The sequence below is a fragment of the Copidosoma floridanum genome, unplaced genomic scaffold (genome assembly GCF_036245765.1).
Source record: "Copidosoma floridanum isolate Cflo_tuat_1 unplaced genomic scaffold, Cflo_Japanese_pri ptg000026l, whole genome shotgun sequence".
NCBI classification, from domain to species: Eukaryota; Metazoa; Arthropoda; class Insecta; order Hymenoptera; family Encyrtidae; genus Copidosoma; species Copidosoma floridanum.
Window position 1 is genome coordinate 3,420,413 of NW_028321903.1, and position 18,718 is coordinate 3,439,130.

The 18,718-nt window shown below is 33.2% G+C and overlaps 1 protein-coding gene and 1 long non-coding RNA gene across 5 annotated transcripts in view; one reads left to right on the forward strand and one right to left on the reverse strand.

The window, feature by feature from the left end:
- Positions 1-764: 764 nt before the first annotated feature.
- On the reverse strand, positions 765-4,711 carry LOC149373826 (uncharacterized). The gene is made up of 3 exons (XR_016293294.1): positions 4,634-4,711; positions 1,151-1,313; positions 765-1,074 (listed from the first exon to the last, which is right to left on the reverse strand). It is a non-coding gene; the product is annotated as an uncharacterized LOC149373826 (long non-coding RNA).
- A 5,537-nt stretch (positions 4,712-10,248) lies between these two features.
- LOC106641887 (inactive double-stranded RNA-specific editase B2) overlaps positions 10,249-18,718 on the forward strand; it is a 29,809-nt gene continuing 21,339 nt past the window's right edge. For 3 of the 4 annotated variants that reach the window (XM_014356462.2, XM_023390947.2, XM_089595581.1), the window contains exons 1-2: positions 10,249-10,479; positions 11,275-11,324. In XM_014356462.2, the coding sequence (XP_014211948.2) occupies positions 10,440-10,479; positions 11,275-11,324 (90 nt within the window). In that variant the 5' untranslated portion in view covers positions 10,249-10,439. The remainder of the gene's footprint in view (positions 10,480-11,274; positions 11,325-18,718) is intronic. The other variant, XM_014356463.2, reaches the window with a different exon arrangement.

Sequence of the window (18,718 nt, forward strand, 5' to 3'; positions counted from 1 at the left end):
ATTCGCTATACAGTAACAACAAAAAAAATAATTTTTGCATCATATTTATTTTCTAATATTTTTTCAACATGTAACAAATGTTAGAATCACAATGTTTAGAATACAATTATATGGTATGTCTACGAATAATAGTGTAACTTTAAACAAATCATAAATTTATCAAATAGCACTAATCGTTTCACTTATTAAATATGTTGTAAACATAAATCACATAAATTAGTTACAGCATTGACGGATGTTTAAACTACAAACTACTCATCAATAAGCAAATAATCACTACTTTCTTATAATGTAGAGTATACAAACCTCTGATAAACGGTTGTTTGTTCGCTTGTACCTAATTCAGTGTGAGATCTAGCAAATCATTGCATACAAAAAAAAATTTTTCTAAATGATTATGAAACACATGTTAGTAACAACGCAATCTCTTAAATCAATTAACCCAGTAATAATTTTTAGGATGCTTAGGTACGTCTCAAGAAAATACGATGGTCTAGGCTCTGACAATAATGACTACAAAAAAGTTGCATCGTATTTTACATATTGATATTAATTACTCTTAGCATCGACTGACTATTTAAAATAGACTAGCTCTGATCTTTTGTATTCAAACAAGCAGTGACTGACAATAAGTAATGAATTTATTATCGAAATGTTAAATTTTAAAACTATTTTAATGTACTTCAATTAACATTTTTTAAGTACTTCTTGATTAAGTAAAAAATAATAATAAATATTATATAGTTTTTCATAATTATACTCAGTTAAATGTGAGGTTTCAAAAATCTGTATAATAATTTAAAGAACAGATTTGAAATATATGTAAAAAAAGTTTGAAATATGTGTAAGAAACGGGCTTCGTTTTAGGACGATAGTAAAACTTTCAAGTAACTACAATGAATATACTTTTAGAAAGCATGTTCTCAACTTAAAATAACAGGTTCAGAGCCAGCTCTGCGGCAGTAGTCTTCTTAGCTTTTTGTTTAAGCCTGTCAGAGGTATGTTGAAGCCAAGTCTTCACATGATGACTACATTTTTTTTTTGTATACTCTTTTGATGATGTTAGGATTCCATCTGAAATTCAATGATTTTATTAGTCACAATACAACTTATAGGAAGAATGTACAATAATTATTATAATTAAAATTACCAAGGAAATGTTTACAAACACTTGTTGTTTTAAATTTATTTTTTGTGCTACGCTGCCCTGACCAAGAGTACAAATTAGCCACGTCATCGCTCATTACTTCTCGAAGAGCACACCGAGTAGCGTCTCCGTCGTTTTCACCACCTACTGACTTAATGAATTTTACCTGCAAATCATATTAAGTATTTATATCGTTTTCCTGAAACAAATAGCAAATTTTTGGACTTCTCATGCAATCTGTTGTTTTATTTGACAAATGACACCTATACAAAAATAAGGATGTGAAAAACTATTTGTCTATGAGTGTCAGACCAGTTAGAATAGTGTATCAGAGATTAGAAGAGAGATTGCTGACTGCAAAGCTACGGCGCGAGTTCACTTTTGGCCACTGTTTCGAGCGCCCCGTCGCGGCCAAGCGGTCGAACCAGGCACACATATTTTTTTTTTATTTGAGAAGCGTGGAGGGGGTATACCGAGTGTGTGCCTACGGATTCCCGTGGAAATGGGCATGTAGGCACATACTTTGGAGACGCGTGGAAGGGGTATACTGAATATGTGCCTACGGAGAGAGGAGTGGTGTGTGGTGCATGGAAATGCCGACTACAGCTATATAACTATATATACCCGCGTAAATCATAGCGAAAGAAAGCGACGAGTCTTTCTCGCTATATACTTACCAACTTCTTAAATAAGGTCTTAGAAATTAAGGGGAAATAGAGAAGAAAAAAAGATTTCACATCTAATATTTGTAAAATAAAAAAACCTGTTTAAATTTACAATTCTCTATAACATATGAAAGTATAAGAGAGGCTAGCCATATTATTTTTCGAAAATTAAATCATACAAATAAAAGTTTACGCAATTGGAAGCTCAGACTTTCAAGGCATTTATTTTTTAGTTCTTCTTATATACTTTGGATTTTCGTTTAGTACTGCGTATCAAAGTACGTTGAAAAAATATTTAGCTTGAAATATTTTTTGAGGTTGATAGTATGGCTATAAGCACCTTAAATATAAATTATTATTTTTACTTATCATAATCGCTATGAACTGTAGGCCAAGCTCCGGAGGGTATCAATGAACATATGTGACTTTAGGTTATATAAGGTCCGAAGCTTGAATAGCTGAGATGGCTAGGGCTTATGCCTTCGACGGCATATTTTGGCGATTTGGGGTTCAATTCTGATTGCCTTTGGATTTTTTTTTTTTTTAATACTATTCAGTATTCTATTTAAATTTCTTATTGCAACTTTCATTTTAATTTATGAATATTGTCAACACTTTTTTTTCGGACACGTTGAAAAAACTTTATTTTTAATACTGTGTCACGTACATAGAATCCTACGCAACAACTGACTATTAAATAATTTATTTCGTTAATAGTTATAGCTGGCAAGGCTAATTCATAATTTTAAAGGTAATAATTTGAATGATAGTTACATTGATAACTAACTAAATACTTGGTAGATTATATAAATCTTTATGTGCGTATTCGTATGCTTGCATGTGTTTGATCTCAGACTTTTTGACCGATGTCAATGATTCAGGACTCAGAAGGATTACTTTTTCATATTGTTACGATGGCTTGGGAAAAACAATCGTCATAGCTTTTTAAGGTTGTCATACCTCTTGACGATTTCTTGATTTTTTAAAGCAGATTGTTGTATTATTCAGGTGAAAAAAATATTCTTATACATATTTTAGTTTTACTTTGGGAAAATTCAAACAATTACATTTTTTTTCATCTCTCCATACGTTATACAGTTTCATTTTGAACAATAAAACAATTTTTTTTCTTTCGATTCATGCATTAAGATTAGTATTTCAATAAGATTAATAGAACAATTCCCTAATTTGTAATTTTAATTACATTCTTAAGAAGATCTTATTTCATACAGTACGAAAAAACCACATTTTCTATTTTCGCACACTCCATAAGAGTTTTTTTTATAGGATAATTTTACTTTGATGTGATAAATATTATGATTTCATTGACAGGTTTTACACATCTGAGCTTGTAATTTATATATGTACATTTTAATACTTACTGTAGCTAAAAAAAATAAATGTAGTTTGGTTTGTTCTTAAATATCTTGTACGATTGTTTTATTACAAAAAACTTTAGATTGCAATAAATGACTAAAACTTTTAATTTGCTACTCAACATAATTTAATATTGTTAAACAAATTTCTACCTGCAGAGAAAATACCGAAATATTTAACGATAGTAATAATTTTATAATACCAAACAAATGATTTTTAAGGTTATGAATAAAATTTAAATGGTTTCAAACTTCCCAAAAATTATAAACATCCAGTTTACAAGAGAAAATAGCCAAAGGCCCAAAAAATTTACTTTCGTTTTTATAATTTCCTCAAAGGAGGAGGATTCTATGTACGTGACACAGTATTAAAAATAAAGTTTTTTCAACGTGTCCGAAAAAAAAGTGTTGACAATATTCATAAATTAAAATGAAAGTTGCAATAAGAAATTTAAATAGAATACTGAATAGTATTAAAAAAAAAAAAAATCCAAAGGCAATCAGAATTGAACCCCAAATCGCCAAAATATGCCGTCGAAGGCATAAGCCCTAGCCATCTCAGCTATTCAAGCTTCGGACCTTATATAACCTAAAGTCACATATGTTCATTGATACCCTCCGGAGCTTGGCCTACAGTTCATAGCGATTATGATAAGTAAAAATAATAATTTATATTTAAGGTGCTTATAGCCATACTATCAACCTCAAAAAATATTTCAAGCTAAATATTTTTTCAACGTACTTTGATACGCAGTACTAAACGAAAATCCAAAGTATATAAGAAGAACTAAAAAATAAATGCCTTGAAAGTCTGAGCTTCCAATTGCGTAAACTTTTATTTGTATGATTTAATTTTCGAAAAATAATATGGCTAGCCTCTCTTATACTTTCATATGTTATAGAGAATTGTAAATTTAAACAGGTTTTTTTATTTTACAAATATTAGATGTGAAATCTTTTTTTCTTCTCTATTTCCCCTTAATTTCTAAGACCTTATTTAAGAAGTTGGTAAGTATATAGCGAGAAAGACTCGTCGCTTTCTTTCGCTATGATTTACGCGGGTATATATAGTTATATAGCTGTAGTCGGCATTTCCATGCACCACACACCACTCCTCTCTCCGTAGGCACATATTCAGTATACCCCTTCCACGCGTCTCCAAAGTATGTGCCTACATGCCCATTTCCACGGGAATCCGTAGGCACACACTCGGTATACCCCCTCCACGCTTCTCAAATAAAAAAAAAATATGTGTGCCTGGTTCGACCGCTTGGCCGCGACGGGGCGCTCGAAACAGTGGCCAAAAGTGAACTCGCGCCATAGCATTGCAGTCAGCAATCTTTCTACTAATCTCTGAGTGTATTACTCACCTAAAGAGATATAATGTAGCATGCATGAGAAGCAAATTACTGCATGTCGATACAATAAAATAAATATGCAATTACCTTTCAACAGTGATGACTATGTTTACAGAGCTAAGGTATAAAATTCTGTGCAACTCAAATATCTCTGACCTTAAAGATATTCTTTTACTTATGAAGTAAAGTAAAGTAGACGTTAAAATAAAAAGTATTTTCGTAGAGACTAAGGCAATGACGTTGAGCCGAATCGGACAATAAGCCGAATAGCCAGAGTGTGGCAAATACTCGGTGCCAAGGGGGGAGTCACGAAAAATGTAGGTACAATTCCTTGTCATGAGTCAGCTTCTAAGTGAGTCAGTTCTTAAGGAATCGGACCGACCGACCACAGAAAAAATAACCCAGTTTGTGTAGTAATACCACATACATAAACTGCGTTCACTTTCACTAACAGATACTTTACAACATAATATCTCCAATAGGTGGCGCATCAGTCTCGATGCTTTGATGGCATTCCACTACAAACTGCTAATAACGACGTCCCGGTGATCGGAACCTATAGTTTTCAAAATTTGCCTAGTTATTTGACACTAATATACTAGGATGCCGATGACGATCTCTTGTGGATCAGCACCGGGAGTTGATATATATATATATATATAAACATTTGAATAGAATTACAAACAAGTCTAGGTATACGAGGGTCCCGATGACAATGTCCTGGTGATCGACAACTGGAGTTTTTAATTATAAACAGTTGAATATACTTATAAACGAGTCCAGGTATACAAGGGTACCGATGACGATGTCCTGGTGATAGGCACCTGGAGGTTTTATTTATAAAAATTTAATTAGACCCTAACGAGAGTCTAGGTATATAGGGGTGCCGGTGACGATGTCCTGGTGATCGGCACCGAGAGTTTTTAGTTATAAACTCTTAAATACAGCCAGAAACGAGTCTAGGTATACGAGGGTGCCGATAACGATGTTCTGGTGATAGGCACCTGGAGGTTTTATTTATAAAAATTTAATTAGACCCTAACGAGAGTCTAGGTATATGGGGGTGCCGGTGACGATGTCCTGGTGATCGGCACCAAGAGTTTTTAGTTATAAACTCTTAAATACAGCCAGAAACGAGTCTAGGTATACGAGGGTGCTGATAACGATGTCCTAGTGATAGGCACCTGGAGGTTTTATTTATAAAAATTTAATTAAACTCTAACGAGAGTCTAGGTATATGGGGGTGCCGATGATGATGTCCTGGTGATCGGCACCAAGAGCTTTTAGTTATAAATATTTAAATATACTCATAAACAAGTATACCTACCGACCGACTACTTAAAAAAACGCACCCAATGTACATACATACATATATTAGCCCGTTTCCCGCAAAATTCAAACTCTTTTTATTAATTACAATAAAATACGAGTAATAATTATTACCATATCGTAGTTGTAGATAAATGAAAGTTGTGTCAGGATTAACCTCGTAATAAAGTGACATCAATTTATTTTGACGTTCAGGTTATTATTTGTAATTAAATGAATTAATTATTTGAATTTCGCTAGGAACGAATTAAGATATCAGGCTGATATATATATATATATATATATATATGTGTGCGATAATTTCAGGCAGTCGATAAAGAAGATTTTTTACATGAAGACTAATGAATTCTTTAAGAACTTTTTTTGGGCCCATCTCACATGACATAACTTGATGAATTTATGAATTCTTGACGTGTACTTAACGACGTAAAATTATATTTAAAAAGAATTCATTAGGAACTCTTTTGAATACATATGATCACATACTAAATACATATTGAATTCATTCTAATGAATCCTTTAAGAACTAAAAAAAAAAGAATTAAATTACAATTCATATTGTGTTTCCGTGCCTGCTGGGTACTGGTCGCTTACTTAATTTACTATGAATAAAGTTATGATGCAAGCGCCTATCCCCACACAATCAGGGGAGCTTACTGGTTGCTTTAATTATTTATGATTAATAAAATAATAACGCAAGCACCTATATGTACAAAACCAGAGGCACTTACTGGTCGCTTACTCAAATTACTATAAATAAAATAATAACGCAAGCACCTATCCCCACACAACCACGGGCACTTACTGGTCGCTTACTTAAATTACTATAAATGAAATAATAACGCAAGCACCTATCCCCACACAACCAGGGGCACTTACTGGTCGCTTACTTAAATTTCTACAAATGAAATAATAATGCAAGCGCCTATCCCCACACAACCAGGGGTGGTTACTGGTCACTACAATTATTTAAAATCAATTGAATAATGCAAGCCTCTCTGGTCATGTGGGGATTAGCGTTCACATTGTTTTATTTATTGTAAATAATTAAAGCAACTAGTAGGCGCCCGGAGTCATGCGGGAATAGGCGCTTGCATCACAATTTTATTCATAGTAAATTAAGTAAGCGACCAGTAAGCCGACCCGGTTGTGTGGGGATAGGTGCTTGCGTTATTATTTTATTAATCATAATTAATTAATGCAACCTGTAGGCGCCCCAGGTCATGTGGAAATTAGCGCTTGCATCATAATGTTATTCATAGTAAATTAAGTAAGCGACTAGTAAGTGCCCCTGGTTGTGTGGGGATAGGCGCTTGCATTATTATTTTATTAATCATAAATCATTAAAGTAACCAGTAAGTGCCCCTGGTTGTGCGGGGATAGGTGCTTGCGTTATTATTTTATTTATAGTAATTTTAATAAGCGACCAGTATTCTCCCCCGGTAGTGTGGGGATATGCGCTTGCGGTATTATTTCATTAATCACAAATACTTAAAGCAACCAGTAAGTGCCTTGGGTCGTGTGGGGACTGGCGCTTGCTTTGTTAATGAATAAATTTTATTATTGATCCAAACTTATGAGGCTGCTTATTTGCTCATTGGGTTTTTGGGGTCAAATAGCTTGGGATTATTTTATTTAGTTATTGTGCATGTAATTGTGTCGAGTTATCTGGGTATTTGCGTCTTGCTTGCACCACATTGCCAATTTGAATTTCCCACAAGTTTGCCAGTCACATTTGGGGAGAACCACCGGCCTCCTCCCCCCTCTTATCCTGCTTTTGCATTTTTCTCACTAGGATCTGTAGCTATATAAGGGTCCTAGTGATAAAAATGCAAAATCATATCCTCCTCACCCAACACTGTATACATACTACCGTAGCACCAGAGATCTCTCCGTGCACCTATAGGCAACTCACATAGGCCCCAGCTAGCTAGCTTGGGAGCCCTGCTAACTTTCCGATCGGGCTATAGGCATAGTACGGAAGCTCCTATCCGCCATCTATAGGCAAGCTGCTTGCTTTTCTCAAAATAGGCAATGCAACTACTTGCGTTGCCCAAAAAGCATAATCAAAACAAAGCGTCATAACCTGTTTTCGGATCTTTCAGCAAATATTTTTAGTGTTTATTAATTTTGAAAGTACATACACAAATTTTAGTAAACGGGTAACTATTATGATCATCCATTTATAATTGAAAAAGTAAGCCTGTGGTTCTAACTACGCAAGTAGTTGCATTGCCTATTTTGAGAAATGAAAGCAAGCAGCTTGCTTTATAGATGGCGGATAGGAGCTTCCGTACTAGGCAATGCAACTACTTGCGTAGTTAGAACCACAGGCTTACTTTTTCAGTGATAAATGGATGATCATAATAGTTACCCGTTTACTAAAATTTGTGTATGTACTTTCAAAATTAATAAACACTAAAAATATTTGCTGAAAGATCCGAAAACAGGTTATGACGCTTTGTTTTGATTATGCTTTTTGGGCAACGCAAGTAGTTGCATTGCCTATTATGAGGAAAGCAAGCAGCTTGCCTATAGATGGCGGATAGGAGCTTCCGTAGCATAGAGATATTATAGATATCTATAATATCTCTATGGCTATAGGGCCTTTGCAGATGATAGTCAGCTAGCGCAAGTAGTGCTAGTGAGCTTTGAGCGAGTGAGGAGATAATGTCCGCCATTTGAGGCTCATGGGGAAAGTTGTGAGCTTGAAAACACAGCATTATGCATATACATACGTCACGATGTACATACCCACCTGAAAAAAAATGTCGGAATTCTATGTAGAATTACTTCTGCAATACTTTTAGGAAAGCCATATGGCATTACACATGGTTTTACATATGGCATTACATAAAAGGTTTTAGCTTGTTGATGCCATATGTAATGCCATATGGAAAAACACATGGAATGACTAATAGGAAAAAGAAAAAATTTTCATCATCTAAAAATAACTGCAAAATACCATAATAAGTTATTTGCAGTCTGCAATTTGTCGTACCATCGGATGATAACTCTAAAACAAGGGGGTTCAGCTGATTTTACTTCTATATAAAAAAATTTAGTTTTTTAATTTTTTTTTCTATTCCTGAAATATAACTTGAATCCCCTTGTTTTGGAGTTATCATCCTGATGGGTACACTAATTGTTCACAGTAAATGACGCTTTACAGTATTCTGCAGTTATTTCTAGATGACAAAATTTTTTTCCTTCCTCCAATTTGTAATTCTATGTGTTTTTTTAAATGGAATTACATATGGCATTACCAAGCTAAAACCCCTTATGTAATGCCATACGTAAAACCGTATGTAATGCCACATGGCTTTCCTGAAGGTATTACAGAAGTGATCACACATCGAATTCCGTCTTTGTTTTTCAGGTGGGTACATCTGTATGGATGTATACATACATACAAGGATACAAGTATTTGACTAAACTCCCTAGGAGTCTTAAATGGTGGCTGACTAATCAGCGGCGGTCCCAGCGGTGTCTTCTCACTCCTTCGAAGCTCACTACTAGTGTAGTGCTAGAAGCTAGAATGCCAAGAGCTGTGGGCTGAGGGCTGAGGGGCTGTGCCGAGGCCTTAGAGCTAAAAGGTAGTCAAAAATCTAAACCGGCCGCTACTTTCACTAAATTTGGGGAATATAATGATTCGTAAGGGTCCAAAATATTTTTGTCATGTTCCATTCAAGTAAGGAGTTATGTGGCAATTATAGTTGTGATATTTAGTTTATATAAGCCAGCCGCATCTATAAACAATCCCAGAAATTATCTAACTGTCAGTGGAAAGTGCATAGTGCGACAAGATTACAATTTATTTTCTACCTGAAAATCAACTTCTAAAAATATAGATATTCTATATAATTGTATCCTGCATAATGTTAAATCTAATTTCTTATTTACGATCTTAGATAAATATTATAGATAAGATCAGTGTTAGATGAGCGTTATATGATTGGTCATATTATTCAGCCTCTTTTAAATTCGAAAATGTCATAACTTTGATTTTCGATACAAATTATTGTAAAAAAACTAACTGGCAAAGTTTTGGATTAGTTTAACATTTTTACAGGAGGTCTATTATCTGAAGATCGATTTTTTGGGTAGAAGATAAATTATAACAGTGCCGCAAATGGTTCTCTGAGGCAATAACTTATTATTTTCTATCCATTGGTTAAAATTGCGGCTAGTTTATAAAATAGGTTATACTGCACTTCTATAATTACCACGTAACTTCTTACCAGAATAAAACATGACAAAAATAATCAGGATATTTACAAATTTTCAGGTTACTTGATTCTGGTGAGAGAGGCGGCTGGTTTAAATTTTTGACCACTTTTGGGCTAAAAATCTTGGTCTACAGTAGTACAGTTTTAGACTGCAGCCGTGTAATGAGTCACAAGCCTCCGCCATTTCTGGGTGTTCTTTGGCTCCAATTGCATACTTGTTGAAACAATTTTACCTTATCTGAGGGTTAAAAAATTTAAAAACACTGAAGCCTATTAATTCTCTGACGTAGAACGAGGGAAGCATCGTTCAGTTTTAAACTGTTCTGGCTACAACAATGTCCACCCGAAGTAGACAAAATCAAAATTTCATTGGCGGTAAGTCGTTACTAGTAATCGCTGTAGAAGTTGATAGAACCACATCATTTGCCGCAACTTTGGTTTATTTGTTGTGTTCGTTTAGTTTATGTGTTAAGACATCAATTGCCACAATAGTTTTTTGCTATAACTTATCACAAAGTGAGGGTCGTACGTGATGCGTCGAAATTTGCGTTTTGAAACTGCAGTCTCTCCGAAATCAATACTTGCGCTGCGGCAAAATGGCGTCGCGTCCCCTTTCTGCTTTCGTCATAAGACTTCGGCCATACTTTAACACTTAATACTTACACATCGTTAAAGGTGCACAACATTCCCTTCCTCACCCAAGTTCAGCTGCAAAGATGGGTGCCTTGTAAACAATTATTAGTCGAGGCTTTATGTTACTTTGGAAGTATTCGAAGTTCTTGATTTGTTCTCTATGTTGTTAAGTAATGTTAGCTTGCGGTTTACCTTGTGTGTTGCTTAATTCATCAAATACGTCTCGTGCTTTGATTATATTCTGGTAAGAAGTACTAAACTATTTAATTACTTTAAAATGTTAGGTGTAAGTACTCAAGGAGTATCATATTCAAGAACGGACTGTACAGTGACACACTTGTATTGTACTCTGGCACCTTTGATGCTTAAGTTTGCTCCTGAACACAATGTTTTACCTGTATATCATATAAAACATTAATCTTATTACAATTATCAATATCTAACATAATTTTCTATCAGAACTTCTAATAAACCAATGTAAAACTTTTTTTCGTTAATGCTTTAAGTATGAAATAATTTTTTTGTGTAATTATGCAGGTACTCCTCAACGCAATCAGTTTGGTGGTCAACAATATCAGGGACCAAATGTAAGTTTTTTTTAGTGATAGTGTAATAATTCCCATTATTTTCGATACAATAATTAGTTAATGTCGTTTGAATAATTTGTATTTATTAGGTTTTCAATAAATTATTTATAAATAACTGGTATTGTTGCTAAGGGTGTGTTGAGTTGTCCGGAATCAATATTAAAATGTAACTTCATTCTATAATTTAAAATTAAACATATTATACTTGTATGTATACTACATTTTACACTGTACAGACTTTCTCTTGAGTAATTTGCTAGTGAAGAGGTGAAGTTTTACATTTCGTAGAAGAAACCTAAAAAATGAAATGTATACTATTCTTATCAGCAGAATTGTACATAACTTATCTACTAAGCCAAAGTGTAAAATAGTTCATATCTCATATCTTTTAGGCTCTACCATCCAATGCAAGAAAGTTTAACTGATGGCAATGCCCTATTAATTAAATTAAATTAATTGTCCAACACTATACATAAGGACGATGTATCATAATTTTTACTCGTTCAAAACTATCAATAGCATGATAAATTAATTCTTTCTGAATCCAACACACTTTCCCTTGACAATATGGTGTAATAAACTAAGAGTTGAGCCTTAGGTATGTTAGAAAAAAAATTACTGCCGCCACTCACGGAAGTTGAGAATTGTCATAATTTGAGGAGATCTAAAGTATTTTCGTGATCTCTTCTCTTGAACGATATTACTGCTGAAACCTAGTCTAATGGATAGAGAATAACCAGTGGACAGTAAGTGCTTGGGTACCCAAGTATGAAGTTATATTTCTATGACAGACAATATATTAATGAAAATATACCTTCTATCAAACGATATTTCAAGTAACCCACTTTGATGTGTTGAAGGTAATGCAATTACCATTTCAATTACGATATTCCGTAATTATCTGTAGTTTTAACAAATGTTAATTGTTCGGTTGTATATTAAAATTAAAAAACGAAACAGAAAAATATTCGTAAATGTAAATTAAATCGAACAACACAATTAAATTGCTCTTAGCGCGTCTAACATACCTAATAACACTAAAAAAAAACTAAACAATATATCTGCCGTCCCGGGGGAGAATGTCGTTTACTGACATTTTGCTAAAAAATGGGTTTTTTTTTATATCAATCAAGTTGTACAGTGATATCCCATCTAACTGTGTTTGTAAAAATCATGGACGATTTTTCAATTATTTGTAATAATATATTGAATGTTACTAAAGTCAGAAAAAATTTGTTCTGACACCGAAAAAAGAGTGTAAGTGACATAAAATTAAGAATTCGCATCGGCAAGAAAGCGTTAGTGTACCTAATGCCTTTTAAGGTGGATCTTTCATGAAATGATTATGAACAGAATGGTATGAAATCTTGAGGGATCATTTATTGAGTTACAATACACTGTCCCTCAAAATTTCAGAGTAGGATGACGAACATAAACGCAAGAAAATGAAAAGTGAAAATTTAACTCTAAACATGTGCTCTTATGGCAACTACTGATTTTTTTACTGAAAGTTGTAGTCTAGTAATTTATTCACTGAACGTAATCAAGTAAAAAACTGACAATAAAGCTTATGCAATCCCAAATATACTGCTATCTCAAAATATATGTGATCACGGACTTGACCAAAGGATATTAAAAGAAACACAGGCATACATTTTCGTTTCCTATGTTGAAAGCATAGGTAAACATCCACTGCTGGTATTTTGAGGATAAGCGCGAATTTTAGATAATCATTCCTACGAAATTTTATATCGTATATTATGATCTAAGATTTTAAATCAGAACTTAATTTGCGTCAATAAACTGTATTAACTAATAGTCGTTTAAAATTTAAGCAGTGTTAATAAATATCAACTAGACAGTCGCACCTTTGACTCGAGAGTCATGAAAGAACCACCTTAACTCTGTGAAGTCAACGAGAAAGCGCATAGATTCCAAAATAAAAAGTCGTTACGTACTTAAGGAGATTTTTGCTCTGTAAAGTAACATATGCTCGGGCTTCGCTTACCAAAAAAGACTGGAAGTGCAGAGCAAATGACGACTAGGAGTGTGATTGTACTTAATGATTTTCTTGCATTGTAAACGCACCAGCTTCTGATGGATCTTTGCAGCCAAAAAAGTCATCAATTGCACTTAACGCCTGTATTCCAAAATAAATTACGCCGAGCAACAGGCGTAACTATGATTTTTTCAAATGTCCCGTTGGAAAATCGACTTTTTTTGTGAATAATGTAGAGATAGTGCCATATTCACCCTCAAATCATCGTTTTTGCGGTTAAAATATTCCATTTTCAGCAGACTTTGAAAACAATGAGTTTTTTTCTATTTTATCAATTCTTAATAAACTGCACTTAACGACTTTCTTTCTTGGGACGGCAAATATGTTGTAAATAAAAAAATAAAGCCACGGCATGATGTGCTGCTAGGCTGGCGAGTAAACGACTGTGGGCTATCATTAAATGCTCCGATTATTTTAAAACGACTTCTTACTGCCTACGCTAATTACATCTCTATCACGCTTGCATCTACTGCCATGTACCCACACACACTCGTTACTAGTCGTGTATATAATACAAACAATATATATCTAAAAGGCTGAGAACAAAAGTCCTGTAGTACGGCTTTATATCTTCAATAGGGTAGTGTTACAATTTAGCTGAACTCTAATTAAACAACAACAATAACTGAAAAAAACTTTTTCTTCTTCTATTTTTCCACGATATGTCGTTTTAGGTTCATTCATTAATTCTTATACTTCTCATATATTTTGTAGAGGACTCAATTATTTACCAAATAAGACTTGTTCATCTGTAGATAGCGTTTTAAATTGAAAAATATTTTTTTTTTTTTCAACATTTAATACTTCAAAAATGAAAGTATGTACAGACTTCATATTCAATTTAAAAAAAAATGCAATTAAGATTATGTTGCATCAGCTCAGAAAACCAAACTTTCAGCAGGTGTTAGCCAAAAAAATTTTTTTAACAAGTAATTTTTTCTATTCAGCTGCTCGAACTGTAAGATAAAACAACTATTTTATCTTTAATGTAAAGTAACCCTTTCCTTGTCGAGTTATCTTTGTTGTTAAAGTAGAATAGTCCGATGGTTAAAGCATGAAGAAGTGATGGGAAAGGAAATTTCTGTCATCTGCAAGAAATTTTTTTAAATTGGTTACAAATATAGCCTCATTATTGGGAAAATTGTATTGCCAAACCAAGGTGTAAGCTTCAATTGTTATCAAACAAATATTAAAAATTAATCCAATTTTTTTTGCATTTCAGCTTGTAACTCTTTTCCTCTTAGCCTGATTAAAAAAAAAGATAGAAGCAAAATTTTTCGTAATAAAGATGCTCTTAACAATCGTTTTAAACAAATAAGTGTCTTTTACGATTTTTACGTAGGTACTTATAAACTACTAATACATTAAAATTGCTATTAAAAAAAATAATTTCTTGTCTTTAAGCAACATAACATCACAAACAAAATTTTGAATAATTGGAAGGACCTAAATTGATAGAAAATTTTAGTGTAAGCAATTTTGCTTTCATAATTTATTCAATCAGACCAATAAGAAAAGCCAGAATGTAAAAGAAAAATTCTATAAATTCTCACAATTTGCTTATATTAACAATTAAAGCTGATATTTTAGTTAGACAAAAAATTTTTCCCAATACTATACTATATTTGTAAACGATTAAAACGGTTTTCTTGCAGGTCGTGAAAATTTCCTTATTTATTATGTAGGTCAACCAACGGACTAAGAAAAAATAATCATACTATGATCTTTGATCACGTGCATTGAAGTGCATATGGGTTGTTCTATAAAAATAAAATATTTTGAAGACTTGATTGGACTAAGACAAAGGGGTTTGTATTCTTTGAACATTTTAGTATTACTTGTGATCTAAACATTTTCCGATTTTTTGGTCTCGCTGAAAATAGTACATTACTTACCTAGCAAGGAAAAATAAAAAAGTCTCAGATCACAGACGTTTGACACTAAATCGAAGTCGAGAGTGTCAAGAATCTTAGCCTTTCTGTGTTTCCTCTTGTGGGTTGTGTACGACCCAAGGGAGAAAACAAAAAAAGCCTTAAGATGCGTTTCATGCAGTCTTACGTTTGTGAGAGTGCTTTATTATGTTCGTCAGACACGTCATGTTATGACCGTTTGGCAAAACGTGAAATCTAAATGTTAATAGAATAAAACCTTAATACTTCATTTTAATGAAATGTAATCTATTAAAATATTTAATGCACAAATAATAAAAAAAATATTTAATTACCTTACTAGCTTTTGAAGCAAACAAAAACTCTTTTATCATTTAGAATCTTTAATTTTTATGTTACAGATAAAAAAAGCCATGCATTTTTTCATTTGCAGAAGATTTTTATGATGATGGATTTAGAACATAAATATTCATTTAAGTTTGATTTGTGTCTCTCATTCATTACCAATGAGCAGTTATTTCCATTTTTTTTTAGATAAGGACTAGGTGTGCAACATTTTTAGACATTATTTTGTTTTTGTGCTGCATGTATTGATTTTTTTAATATTACTCGATTGAAAATTTAATTTAGAAGTTTTATAGTATTTTATGTCATGAAACTTTTACATTTGACCTAAAACATTATTTGTTTTTCCTTTTTAGGTTTGTACTATACTATTGTTATTGCTAAGTCATGATAAGTGTTATGTTTAATTATAATGATAATTGTCCCTTACGTTATGCGCTTGCACCATTTAATAGATGTATGTTTTATTAGGAAGATGTGAGAAACAGAGCAGGTATTGTACGAGCATAAAAAATGACTTATTTTGTTTATTAGTTTTACATCAATACAAAATTAATAATTGTTTTTGGCAATGCAATCGTGCATTCAAGGAGTGAGTACAAACACACTATCAGCGGTAGTTGCATAGTGCCTAGACTTAGAAGTTTTTATTTTGAAAAAATTGAGTTAACGTATTCGAGATCCTGTAGCATGGCTAGTCGTGATAAAAAAAATCGTAAAAATTCTTGCAACATACTTAACGTGTGCAAAATACAGTGCTAATTAAAACACAGAAGATGAACGATATGATCGTGTAGAAGCATTTTTCGCAGAAATGTTAATTTGTCAGTCCCCTATCCTAAATACCATCTAAGTGAGTATATTTTTTGTATTCTCTCATATATGCATGAAATAGTTCGTAACATAAATTGCTGTAAGATTCTATTCCATAGAAAAAGTACAATGTCTATTTGTAGCTTCCAAGCGTCTTTAAAACTGTTGCTATCTATTTTAAGCTAACTGTCCCCGAATTATATACGATTAATAGCTGTGATTTTACAGGGTTAAGAGTTTAAAGGCTCTAATATTACAAAGTTTTGGGGTTGAAAACCCTAAGTTAAAAAGACAGTGGTTTATAATAACTAGAGCTCAATATCATCTACCACTTTTGAGAGTTCTAACTATAGCTCAGATACGAATGTGTGACATCTGTATTCTTGATTTTCGATCTCACCGTTCTAACTAAAAGCATCACGGTCACAGTAGCGTAGTTGTAGAGTTGCAACTTGATTTGCAACCCCAAACCTTTTTACTTTGTAGTACTTGCCGTACCCTCTGACGTTTTTTGTATCCCCCCTTGCCCAACTTAAAAAAGACAATTCTCTTTATTTTTCGCCCGTTTCCTCGCCCCCCTCAGCCCTTCCTCGAAACAAAGAAAGATTTCTTACACTTCTCTGTAAAATTAACTCAATTAATTGTTCAAGCCCCCCTAAATGAGGTAACTCTCCTTTGCTCTCCTAATTTTTCACTTAACAAATACAATAATTCGCTCCTTATCTTAGAAAGTTGACATAGGACACTATCTCGCGTTTTACTGTACCATATGTATTCTTAAATGACGCATTTAGAAATGAATTAAAATAAAGTTGGATTGCCTAACTAACGTTTCGAATATCTGTCAACTTCAATCACGATGAGACGTACGGAACCTTAAAAAAATAACATATTAATTTCTGCTTTCTGCAATCTCTTATTTTCCTGGATTGGTTAATAAAAGCCTTATTTTAATACTCTTCAATTGCCTAATGTTAAACTAAACCATGGATTGACATTGCAGTATATCGTATCAAAATGCTATGTAATCTCGTAAAATAGTTGTTTAAGGTTTCTGGTGTAACATTAATCACAAAACACGATTATTTGCAGTGCTAGAAAATCTTTTTTTGTTCATAATTTTTGAATTCGCATTTGCTCTTTTGCATTATGATAAAAAAATTGTATGGTTTCGAATGTACTCTCAGCCCACTTAAAAAGAGACTAATGTTAAAATCGCATCATTAGGTTTAGCTTGTAGACTACTAAAGTGCCGGAAAATGATGTTCGTGAAAATTATTAGATATTTTTATAGCTTAGTATGTTTATAAAGATTTCGTAACTTGGTAAAGATTTTCTCCTACTACAGCTCGTCGCTAGACGGACTCTCGAGAGCCATCAGTGGGGACGCCAAGGCTCTAAGTTTAGCACTCCAGAAGCAAAACTGCTAGTTGTATCGTGCCGTACACGCTTGGCACTCGACAGTCCGTATGGTGTTCAACTGCGGTAGTACAGATTTTGGGCCGAGAGCTGTGAATGTTCGGCCTTTCATATGCTCGTGTAGTTTAAACGTGCGTTAGTACAAAATTCGGATTACGCCAAGTCAAAATCAGTACTACATTAGTTCGGAGACATTTGAACTCCTGCAGTCGTAATACGTACGAGCTGCAGGGGGCTAAAATCTTTTTCCGTGTACCTACAGCAGTTCAAGAGGTAAAAAGAAAGATTATTTCGTACTTTTCATCTGATTTTCTATTAGTTAAAGAAAATAACCTTATGTTTTCATGAATGCAATGAACTCTTCATGAAAAAATAGGTAAATAGCAATTTCAGTTTTCAAGATTTATCATGTATCTCCGAAGTTATAGTGACGATTCCCATAAAACCCATAAAAAGGTTCACCATAGTATTTTTTGTCGTGAATAAATTCGGCCTAATGTATTTCTAAAATACCTAAATTTCAGAGATTTTCGTCATTATACTAAAAAATTTCCTTTCCACGTTAATTATTTGCTGCTTATTCTTAAAATGCTGTTAAGTAACATCACTCACGTAAATAGGCTTTTTTATTTTTCTTTTCTTTTTTTGAAGTAATACTTCTGTAGGCGCGGTAGGCGCTAAAGTAAATCAACGATTTCAGAATTCTGACCTTGAGAACATATATGACGAAAGTCGATTTTTAATTTTTACTCTTGCCCTTATGTTATGTTATGTGGTTTGAATTGTAAATTATATTGGTTAATGTATTATTCGTATAATGAGCTAATTTTTTTTTCCATGATTTTCTTCAAAATTTAGGAAAAAAAATT